Source organism: Cibotium barometz, chromosome 2 (assembly GCF_041138505.1).
Source record: "Cibotium barometz isolate CiBa-2024 chromosome 2, ASM4113850v1, whole genome shotgun sequence".
NCBI lineage: Eukaryota > Viridiplantae > Streptophyta > Polypodiopsida > Cyatheales > Cibotiaceae > Cibotium > Cibotium barometz.
The window spans coordinates 13488875-13501489 of record NC_141047.1 but is presented as its reverse complement, the minus strand read 5'-3'; the positions used below and the strand labels follow the sequence as shown (position 1 = coordinate 13501489).

The window sequence follows — 12615 nt, the reverse complement described above, 5'->3', positions numbered from 1 at the left end:
TGAACTGACTTTCTCGAAGGGTAATATTTCAATTACTACTTTACTGAATTTCAATCATTGAGTATTTTGCTTAACTGAATTTAAAACTAATCATGAATTCCTATGAGAAATAAATTAATCATTTATTTCAATTATTTCTTAACTGAATTTCAATCATTGAGTATTTTGCTTAACTAAATTTACATCTAATCATGAATTCCCATGAGGAATAAATTAATCATTTATCTAAAATTCTGACTTCAATAGTTTTTCTGAATCTTCTCATTACCATCCTAGAGAATATGAAACGGTAGAATTTTCTCTCAACTGAATATTTACTAATTTATTTACCAATATTCATGGGATTTAAACATAGGATTAAAGAGAACTCTTATTTTGATATAAAAATTATGTATGCATCTATGCATGCATAAAATCCAACTTCTATGGAAATAACACTTTTATATAAAAGAAAATCCTTTTATGCATCTATTTATGTAAAAAAATCAATTTTGATGAAAGTAACACTTTTATAATAAAAAAAATCTTTATGCATCATTTTTTGCATAAAAATCAATATTGGTGAAAGTAACACTTTTATAATTAAAAAAAAATTTATGCATCATTTTATGCATAAATAGAATTTAAATCTAATGAAAATCACTCTTTTATATAAAAAATAACCAATATGCATCTTTCTATGTATAGAATTTAAATTTTAATGGAAATCACTCTTTTATATATAGTAAAAAAATAACCAATATGCATCTTTCTATGCATAGAATTTAAATCTAATGAAAATCACTCTTTTATAATAAAAAAATAACCAATATGCATCTTTCTATGCATAGAATTTAAATCCAATGAAAATCACTCTTTTATAATAAAAAAATAACCAATATGCATCTTTCTTTGCATAGAATTTAAATTTTAATAGAAATAACACTTTTATAATAAAAATATTTCTACTATGCATTTTTCTATGCCTAGAATGAAAATAACACTTTTAGAATACACAAATGGTGGGGATTACTCTTTTTGAATAATAAAAAATAAAACTTATTTCACAAAATTTAAGAAAAATTTGCCATTACCTCCTTTGTATGGCTGACCATTTTTTAATTTTTTCTATCCTCAAGTTAATTAAAAATTATCCCAAATGGTTTAAAGCATTCTAAACTAATCAAATTCCACTTTTAAAAGAGAAACAATATGAAAAGTTTACTTCTAACAATTTGATTACTTATCTAGGATAAAGAAAGTCTGAATTTAAGAATAAAGAGAGGGGGAAAGCCTTTCCAACAAGGCATAACATCATTTTTTCATTTTAAAGAAAATAAAAAATAAAAAACCATTAAAAGAAATAAAGAAAAAGTAGGCTTTCTAGCTTACTTGAATTTCTGTGAGCTTTCCTTTGGCTTGATGGTTTGAGGGATCTACTCTTGTTTGCAACAAGAGTGGCCACCGATTTTTTTGGAGAGGGAAAGGTCAAAAACTAATGAATTATCAATAAATTCACTGTTTTTGGCTTCGGGGTGGAGTAGAGTTACAGTGCATAAAACACTATTAAGCTTCTACAAAGGGGGAGGCTTCTATTTATAGGAAAAAGTGAGCTTCTAACCAAGAAAACTGATTTTAGAATTTTCTAGATTAGTTTGGTCAATTTTTAGGTCAGTTTAGCTTACTTTTTGGAACTAGACTTGAATTAGGACAGAGGAGAGATGAAATATCTCAATATTTGAGAATTTAAAACTCCACCACACATGTGAAATAGGCGCCTCCTTCATGAGGGGGAATCCCCACTCTAAGGTGTCAAAAATTCATTTTTTTAGTATTTCCTTTGGTCCTTAGTCCACTCTTCATCTTATGTGAGTATTTACTCATTTTTGGGGGGATTTTCTTTATTTCTTCAATTTATCTCCTCCATACATTTGGATGAATCTGATTGGCCCCTCAAAACCTTAATTTAAAATTTTTAAAAAATTTGGACCCTTAGGATAAGGCCTTTTGAACAGATTATAATTTATATCTAATGCACCTTCTAAAAATCTTTTTGAACTTTTGTTTTGAGGGAATTTATTTTAATAAGAAGATATATTTTTCCATCCAAAAATATCTAAAATCTGAATAACCTCTCTCTAGAATATTTTCTCTCTCTAAGCCAAAATAGGTAGAAACAAGAGCTTTTATTATTTTGAAGAGGGAATTGATTACAAGGGAAGATACTGGACATCTTGAGGGGCTGGGGAGGAATCTTACATAGTACTAGCTCGATTCTGGCATTGTAACTACAATTTGTTCTAGATATAGTAGTATATGGCTAGCTAGCTTGTGGTCCCCTATATTTGCTTGATAGCATTGTGAATGCTAGCCACAATGCTAGCTAGTAGTCTTGTGAGTGCTAGCTAGTTGTAGCAAAGTCCCCTATATCTATTAGATAGCAATGTGATTGCTAGTAGCTAGTAGTTACAATGCTATCTAGTGGTAGCTAGAAGGCTTGTGAGTGGTAGCAACCAGTCCCCTATACCTATTAGATAGTAGTGTGATTGCTAGCCAGTCACGTTACAATGCTAACTAGTGGTAGCTAACACGCTTGTGAGTGGCTTGTGAGTGCTAGCTACCAGTCCCTTGTATCTACTAGATATATAGCAGTCTTGTGAGTGTGATAGCTAGTGGTAGCTAGCACATGATAGCTCTGGTAGGCATGGTATCTAGGAATAGCTAGATTCTGGCATTGTGACTACAAGTAGTTCTAGATATAGCAATACAATGCTAGCTAGCTACTAGCAGTCCCCTATATCTGCTAGCTAGTGATAGCTACCACTAGCTAGCACTCACAAGAATGGTAGCTAGCTAGTCACAAGATCGGCTAGCACTAGAGCAAGAAATCATGGGACTGCTAACTAGACTACAAGAATACTAGAGCTAGCTATCATGTGGCTTCTGTGGGTAGAACTAACTACTAGTAAGTCACAAGACTGCTAGCTGGTGCTAGCTATCATAGGACTATTAGTTGGCACTATTTACTACTACTAGCTAGCACTAGCTATCACATAGTGTTAGGTAGCAGTATCCTGACTAATAGCTAGTGCTACCCAAGGCAATCAAAATACTACTAGCTCTAGCAGTACTACCTAGAAGTACTAATTGCCTCAAACAATATGTTAGCTAGTGATAGCTAGCACTAGCAATTACACATAGTGCTATCTAGTAAAAATACAACTAGCACTAGCTAGAAGTACTAAGTACCTAAGTTGCATTGCTAAGCAATATACTAACTAGTGCTACCTTTCATGGGATTGTTTATGGCAAAACTAACTTTACCCTCCAACCATCATCTCCTTAGCAGCTTCAGGGATCTGTCGCATGAAATATCTCTTTAGGTTTTTTTTTTTGTGTAGAACTAATGGGTAAAACAGAAAAGATGCTAGGGGGTGTCTGCACAGAACCATACAAACACCCAATATAACTTTGTCTTTGAAACTAACTCCACACCTTATGCAAGAATCAACCAGAATGATAGGTGTGGAGTCATGGTGAGGCATCGTTTGTGGAGGGGATCAATTCAAGCATATTCTTATTGTCCACATTTCTTAGCATATGCTCTTTTTAAGTCCACTTGCTTGTGGTAGTACCCCACATAAAATATGAATCTTTTGTAGTACCCTATATATATGGCATACAATAAGATAATTATTCTGTAATATCATAGATGACCCATAAATCTCTGTACTCCCTTATAGTCAGTGGATGGTTTCCAAAATCACATAAATCTTAGAAATTCCATTCTTGGAGATCATGTGTCCATTCTTAGAAATGCCATTCTTGGAGATAACGTATCTAGGATGACTCCATGTTTAACCTAGAATTGACATTCGAAATAACTCAACAAGATATGGTAGTTTGTACCTCTCAAAAACTTGTGGAGGAAAACTTATCTAGGACAATTAAGATGTACTAGAATCTTTCAAAGATTATGTCCCTCGTCTTGGGCAGAAGCTGCAAAGAAGAACATGAGGGACCTCAAATGGTAGGAAAGGGTTATGTGGATGATTTGTAAAAGCCCTTTGATGGGGGGACAACTGCTAGGGGAAGAGGTGGGCATGAGCCAAAAGAGTGAAGGCCCCCTTTGAGAGAAGATTTCAATTCGTAGGTTTGAGTGAGAGGCCCCCCTCTTTTGAGGCAGCGACTACTAAAATGAACAAGGGTTAGCCATGGGAAAAAAAGTGAAAAGAAAGAAAACATAGAGACTAAGAAAGAAAGGCCGCAAAGAAAGGAGAAATAAGACTCGAAGAAAATAGGGAGTTAGAGTTTTCACATGGAGGAGAAAACACGATTACACCTTTAGGACACATAGCCCATGCATGATACTTACATTATTACTCAAAAGGGCTTTGAACATCTCACAAGCACATGTTGCCTACATAGGCACTCATAATAGCTAAAACATGCACTAAGCCTCATCATTGATGATAACCATCCAAGTACACATCTCTTGGACTATGGGCCCATGGTGGATGAAAGCTTGTCCATGGTACAATAACCCATTGCATGGATCCTCTTTAAATGTGCAGAAACCTCTAAAGATCTTCAAAGAAAACAACTCCTTGCAGCCTTCATCGACCATTTGTCTCTTCTTCTTCAACTATCTTTATCATCACAAAAAACAACCTTACCATCAAAGATGCAACAAAGCAACCCAATCTCTAGCACCACCATGTGATCTAGAAATTATACCTAAGCAACCAAACTCTATCTCCAACAGGCTTCACCGACTACATCTTCGACTATCCACAACTCTTTGGAACTGGCAACATTTACATCACTTGGGTTTGGTGATGCAAGGATGCACTAGGTTACCATGTTTTTGCATGTCCATCATACCAAAAGGTTCTTGGAGATGCGAGGATGCACTGGGCTACCATGATTTTGCCTGATTGTCCTACCAAAAGGTATTTTGGCAACAACAGAAGCCCATATTTTGTAAGATGGCACTAGACTTTGTGAAGAGGCCTTGCCCTAAGCTTAATGCTAAATGGGGAAGCAACAAACCCCATGTAATACTTGCTTAAGGTTAGAACTAGTGGCTATGATCTTTTTTTAAATTATGCCTCTTCAAGTGTGAATATTAATCATGTGCTATATAAGTCATTTTTTGACACATTGAGCAATACACTTCATTTCTTTGTTACAATATAATGCTTACGAACTCTCCCTCTTCTCCCGAACCTCTTGCTTGTGTTCTAATGAATCTTTCTTGCATTATGGATGCTTTCTTAGATAGGTTTAATTATATGATGTCTCCTAAATGATGAGCTTCTTTTCTCTATCTACCTCTTATGTGATTGATCCATAGTGTAGGCAAACTTCTCCTCACCTCCATCAAGGTGATTGTTGAAGCTTGTGATTGAAGCTTCATCCCCTTAAGAAGCATTCCGGTGTGACAATGGAGTAAGGAAACATTAGGGATGAGCTAGCCCACCCACATTGGGAAGTTGCATTGTGACTCTAAGGGGCAAGAAAAAAAACAACACTTATTTTGAAAAAGGGCTAAGGTAAGTTCTCTTATGTGATTTATCCATAGTGATTGTATGATGTCTCCTAAATGATGAGCTTCTTCTCTCTATCTACCTTGTATGTGATTAATCCATAGTGTAGACAACCTTGTATGTGATTAATCCATAGTGTAGACAACCTTATCCTCACCTCCATCAAGGTGATTTTTGAAGCTTGTGATTGAAGCTTCATCCCCTTAGCAAAGGAAGCATTCCGGTGTGACAATGGAGTAAGGAGACATGAGCTAGCCCCCTCACATTGGGAAGTTGCATTGTGACTCTAAGGGGCACGACCAAAAATGACACTTGTTTTGAAAAAAGGCTAAGGTAAGTTTTCAACATAAACACCATTTAAAACTAAATAATTTTCACATCGTGAAAACCTCAATTTTGTGGAAAAGCTAAAAAGATGATAGAACATTGACATAGGTGTGGTGAGTGGAATTTGTTGTTATCTAGACCCAATTTTTTACGCTTAAAATCTAGGAGAGTGATTGGTGATGATCTTACTCCACAAGATAGTGGATCTAGACACCTCTAGGATCCTTTTCTTGAGAGTGATTAGTGATGATCTCACTCCACAAGATATTGCATAAGATAGTGCAATCACCTAGGATCCTTCAGTTGTTTGAGAGTGTGGGCTAGCACCCAGTTGAGTGTGATTCCTTGGATAGGACTGAAATTTATTAAAAACATTAGTGAGGAATCCATGGAGAACACTTTTAAGAGAACTAAGGAAATAAATTAACAAGAGGATTATATCCTCTTCCATGAAACCCAAAAGCCTTTTGGACTTTTGGACTTTGCCAAGGGAGGGTTATTTGAATTATAACCTAAAGAAAAATGTGGATTATGACCTAAAACTAAAAACAATGAGTAGCATATTAATGAATGTGTTTTAGGCAAAACAAATACTCAAATTGTACCTCCCCCCAGTACAAGGACAAACTTCTACTACACGTCTTAGAATAACCTCATATCACTCCCTGAATTATAGGAGATATTGCTAGTGCTCTTAGGACTAGAGGCTTCTTACTAGAGATATTGCCAATCCTCTCAAGATTGGAGGTCATCTACTATAAAAGAAATGTAGGTTAGAGAGGCAATACCATGGCTATGAATACATAGATTCTCAATCATAAAAGCAAGGCTTGGATGTACGAAGAGCCAATGCAGAAGAATGGAGAAATAATGAGTGACTAAAAATTCTAGAATCAACTGGATTCTAGTTTTAGCTTCAAGAAGATGTAGCTACATAAGCTAAGCTCTTGATGAGGGTATGCCACCACCCTTGGAGATAATTTGAGAAGGCTTAAAAGAGGTTTGGGAGAGCTACTCAACCTGACATTGTAGAGCCTAATTGCGAGAGGGGGAAAGGACTACCAAGCAATTATACATATAAGAGGACAATAATAATCTATTATATTTATTAGAGTGGAGATAAAAGTAGCAATACACACATAGATGCAGTAAGCAAAGATAGATGGAAGCACAACACTCAAAGTATATTGATAAGTATCAGTAAAGTACAAGTGAAGTGACATGATATTAAGGTCACCTGCACACACTCATAAGAGTACAATATACATATGCTCGAGGGAAAAAAAATCCTAAAGATGAAAAAGTACCTTGCCCCATTATTAGCCTACGTCCACACATCACTACCATATAAATGGCCACAAATCCCCCCTATAGTGATGATGTGAACATGTATAAGGATCTTGTGGCTATCCCCAAATTGTAATAATCCCAAAGCTCTATGAAAAGATTTAAACTTCTCTCATGAGAGATCTTCAAGCTTCTCTCATGAGAGAGCTTCATGAATGTATTTGCCACATTGTTGTGTGTAGAGACATAAGCTATTCTAATCTCTCCTACAATGAGCCTCTTCCTAATATAATGATAATGCACCTCAATGTGCTTTGTGCAAGCATGAAACACTGAGTTCCTCACAATAATGGGTAATGCACTGTTAATGAAATATGGAGGTGGGGTGTGAGGTCCCCCGTCCCCTTCGCGGTGCACCTGCCGGCGGCGGAAGCGGCGTCAACCTCTTGCACAAGGCAGGGATCCACACACTTAGGGCCTCGCCCGCGGATGTCCGAGACGAGAGGCTAGCCCAGGCGGCCCCTTCGAGACCGAAGACCAGGCCCGCAAGGCTCCCCTTGCCTAGAAGGCACGGGCGATTCCACCAATTAGGAAAAATATTCTAACGGGGAAATTACTCTAACGAGTCAACTCTTAACTAGATAAACTGATCGGACCAAACCTGAAGCCACATGGTCAGACTAGAAGAGAATTACACTTGGTCCATGGAATCACTGCTTTTTTTCTCATTTACGAGGCGGCACAGCCGATGATCCCCTCCCACCACAGAATAAGGTCTTCTCAAGTTTTAAAGCTAAATAACTTAACTGATTGTATCTAGTTGTTTCTCAGGAATCCTCTGATCTAGCCCCATCTGGCCCATGGGTTAGCCAACCACTCGACCACTATATTGGTGGGATTCTTTTATAAAGATTTGGTTGGGTTTTTTTTTGCCCGGGCATCGAGGAAAAGAGTTCCTAGGCCCCTTAGTCAAAGATTCATGTGAAAATCAAGGTAGGCATACCACGTACACACCCAATATGAAATTGCCATTTATAACAGATTCGACTGGCTTTAAAAACAATCCTTTAATAGAAATCATAATATTTCTGATCATCATTTTCCAAAATTCGGAGTCCATTGTATTACAAAAATGTATCCTCTGAAGAGACGAGCTGGCCAACCAATGAGATCCAGTATCAAAATCTGGTTCTCAAAAATCTTTCCTTTTTGTCCATCCGAAATCTTCCTCGACATATGCATGGGTGTCCTAGCAACCACCCACGAGTCTGTGTATCACCTAGTTAGAACCCTCTAGGATCCTCCTTAGGTGTCCTAGCACTTCACTCAGGGACCGCTTCATCGGTCCTCGCCCATCATACCAGAAGCGCACCATTTTTACTGTACCGAGGCTAGTCAAGACCTCGGTAGGCTTTGTCGCGAGCAACATCCCTTGATGACTCCCCACCAGCTGTTCCAACAAACCTCCTCTTAGAAAAACATAAGCCAAATGCTTTCTCCAACATTCTGGCGTAAAACAGTCGTTTGAATGAAAAAAAAAGAGGTTCCAATGCAAGTAAAATTCTAGTTTGAGATCCGTTCCAAAAACCCTTTTTCCATAATTCCCAGTTTCATAATGAGGATCTTGGATCTCTCATGAGGGTAATCTACCCATCATTTTGTCCATTTGACCAACTAGATTCTTGGTGAGTTTGGTCAAGGAAAAACTAGATTAGTTTCGGTAGTCTATTCTTTGGATTTAGCAATTGGAATTGGTCACGAAGTTTTTGTCTAATTCAGATCGAGAGAAGGACAATTAGGTTTACTGTCCGTCACTCACGTAGTCTAACCAAATTCATTCGGTTTAGTTTTACGAGGATTTCCTTCAACTAAACATCTAGATTTTGGGTAAATATCAATTTAGTGATTTTACCAATTAAAATATCCAAAGATATTCTTTATGCCACATAATTTCTCAACCTTAATTCATTAGGTAGAATTATGGTGGAAATTCATCTTTTGATCCTAAAATTTAATTCAAATCCATCTTTTCTTAAATATCATAAAAATTCTTCTTTTAAATAAATATCAATACCTATTTTTTGAATAAACTTGAAATCCTTCTTTCTCTCATTTCAATAAGTGCAATCCAATTATCATGGGAATTTTTCAATTTCAGTTTGGTTGAATTTGGACAAGTTTTGGACTAATTTGGCTCCCTTTTTGATTTGGTTTGATTTAGGAGAGAGGAGAGATAAAAATATCCTATTATTTTTTAGTTTAAAACTCATCCACACATGTGAAATAGGTGCCTCCTTGAAGGGTCCCCTTTTCCTTACCCATGTGTCAAAAATGAATGATTACTCCAAAATATCTCATTTTTTTAATTAATACTTCATAATTTTTAACTAATAAACCTGGTACTTAGTCAACTCTTCATCTTATGTGGTCATTTACTCATTTTTGGGTATTTTTTTATTCTTTGTATTTATCTTGTCCTAATACTTGGATTAATCTTATTGGTCCATAGAAACCTTAATCCAAAATTTTTAAAAAATCTTGATCCTTAGGATAAGGTCTTCTAAATCAATTTTTATTAATTCCAATTGCACCTTAGGAAATCTATTTTGATTTTCTGTTTCAGGGAAACATTTTTTTGATATTTGTAGAATTTATTTATCCAAAAATATCCCAATATTGATTTATCACTCTCTAGAAATTTTTATCTCACTAGGCAAAGCAAGGAAAAATAATATTTTCTTGTATTCAGAAACATAGAATGATTACAAGGGATTGAAGTAGAGGCTTAATCAATATTCAGGCCTTGAGGAGGAATCTTACATGGGAGATTACTATCTAACACCAAGATCTATCCGAAAAGATGTTTGAACTATATACACTCCATAGTCAATGTGAAAGCTACCTTGTACTCACGTTCATAGCTTGAAGTGACCACTGTTGGGGCTGCTTTTTATTGAGCCATGATATGCATGAATCATTTTCCATTAAAATAAAACATGATATTAATTTTTCACATAACATCTACAAGCTTTGTATGTCCAAACAATAATCATAATCACATATCACTCAGGGTGTCACATGATCATATATCTTCTTGCACCACAAATATGATCCTCGAATAAGATGACGTGCATCGCTAGACCCAATCACTCCTTAATCTCCAAGTGGACAACTAACATGTCCCACATCTAGCATAATCTGAATCGTGAGTCTGGACATGTGAGCTATAAGCCTAAACACATGAATCTACAAATGTGAGCCTGGAGACATGAGTGACCAATTATTACTGTAATAAAGACTTATATATGGACACGCCTACCCATGTCCTTAGAAGTTTTTCTTGTCGTACAATCTTTACCACCTACAAATTCTAAGGAAAATTCTTTTTTGGAAAGAAAAAGCCACTACACTTGAATGTCATAACATTTAACCCATTTTTGTTGAGCCATGATATATATGACTTACCAACATAGCCTCAATCCACTTCTCCCCACTACTTCACCTAACTCCTCCCCTTCACCCTTGAAGGGACCACATTGGGATCTGTACAGGGCTTTTCGAGCATCCGGATCTAACTCTTTGTCATATAGAGGATGTGGTTGCCTTGCACGGGCCGTGTGCCTCATGATTTTGACAAAACGAGATTTTCATCAACTTAACTTTGACAATAGATTTATGATTATTTAATTTTTATAATTTATTCTTTAAACAGATAATTATTTTGTCATACTTCATGAAATAAGATTTACTCTGATAATTTTACCAACCATATTCACAATCATGAAAACAATTTGGATTTTTTTTTGCAAAACATCGTTTATTATCAAAAGTTTTCGATATATACATAGAGCATCATGTCTCCCAAAATCACATGCCTCAATCACATACGCATAAAGAAGCAAAATTGTGAAGGATACATACCATGGTACACACGATTCATTACACAAAGAGGTGCTGTAATTCTACTTCTAGGGATAAAGCGGCCTAAAAACTCGGCATGAAATTCGGAAAATCCTGGATGAATGATCAACATGTTGAGAGAGGGCAACTACCTCAATGTGGATGGTGGAGGACTATGAGGATGCCATCCTCATAGTTCCACTCACTACTCCAAGGTAATACTGAGTGGGAACGAAAAGATCACCATGCCACTGTCTGGGGTAGCCACTCAAGAGTGATGGAAAATCTCACACTCAAAGGGGAGCCACCATCTCCAAGAACCATGATTAGGAACCTTTTTAGGCATTGTGCAGCCAAGATTTATGCTAGGGAATCAGGAGTAGGACAGCTTTTACAAGCAGTTTGGCATTTTTATGTATTTATGCTTGTCCTCTGCTGGCCGACTGGTTGGAGGGGTAATTCCATAAGCCTGTGAATAGATGAGATCTTTTCCGCTGTATCCATCTAATCCCTGAATGGTGGGACAGGTTATAGGGTTAGGTGTTTCCTTTTAGAGGCGATGTTGGCTAGGATCTATGTACATCTTGATACAAATATACAGAAAACACAGTTTCAGCAACATCTCTTCCTCTCTTCTCTTTGTTCATCTTTGTATTTTGCACAATTCTTAAGACAAGCTGTTCTTCCGCATGGTACAATGATGTATGGATATCCACCTGGGTATATTAGAAAGGGCACACACAATACTTTTTTTCCCCTTTTCCATGAAAGATGCTTCTGTAGTTGGAAGGTTTTGTATGTGCCCGGAGGCGGCTTGTTGGTCTCACCATTCGAAGGCGTTAACACAACTTGTAGTTGCAAAGCGGCCACAATACCAATGGAGGGCATGCGGGGATTTGAGCTCAGGACCTCCACTCCCCAAATCGCAAGCCCTCACTGCTAGCTCCTGCACACGGGATACTTCCCTTCTCGCCGTGCCAAAATAACAAAACCTTCTTTTGCAGCATAAGAAATGTCCAGTGATGCCCAATGCAAACTCAAGACACACCATTCCTCTCTTGTTTTCAGGAAAAGGTCTCCTAGATTTGCATCAAGACTTTTGATTTTGGATGTCTATTATCCCCAACCATAAACAAACGCATAATTCTGGGGGTGTTGTCACCCCAACAATGCCCTGAGCTGTTTTTTACACTCTCATTCCCTCAACCTGCTTTCCTTCCTGCTCCGAATCAGCACCTGCATAGATTTGAGACATAAAAACATAAGCTACAGCATCCTTTTCATCCAAATGCATTGCATGTTCGAAGGCCTGTTTTCCTAACTCCACGTTTCCCCAATTTCTACAAGCACATAACATGGTGTGCCACACCACAAGATTAGGACATAAGGGCATTTTCTTGATCATTGCGATTGCCTTGTCTAATTGGCCTGCACGGCCAAGGAGATCAACCATGCAAGTGTGGTGCTCAAGAGTTGGAACAATGCCATAGTCTTTGCTCATGGCCTCAAAGTAGGTTTGGCTTCTATTGTATAGACCTATGCGGCTGCATGCATTGAGAACAACAACAAAGGT

The 12615-nt window shown here is 37.1% G+C and overlaps 1 protein-coding gene across 2 annotated transcripts in view; it reads right to left on the bottom strand.

Moving 5' to 3' along the window:
• Window positions 1–11652: 11652 nt before the first annotated feature.
• The window catches only part of LOC147640673 (putative pentatricopeptide repeat-containing protein At1g68930), a 2357-nt gene continuing 1394 nt past the window's right edge, over window positions 11653–12615 (bottom strand). For both annotated transcript variants that reach the window (XM_086814084.1, XM_086814087.1), the window contains exon 2: window positions 11653–12615. This exon is cut by the window's right edge. In XM_086814084.1, the coding sequence (XP_086670210.1) occupies window positions 12229–12615 (387 nt within the window). In that variant the 3' untranslated portion in view covers window positions 11653–12228.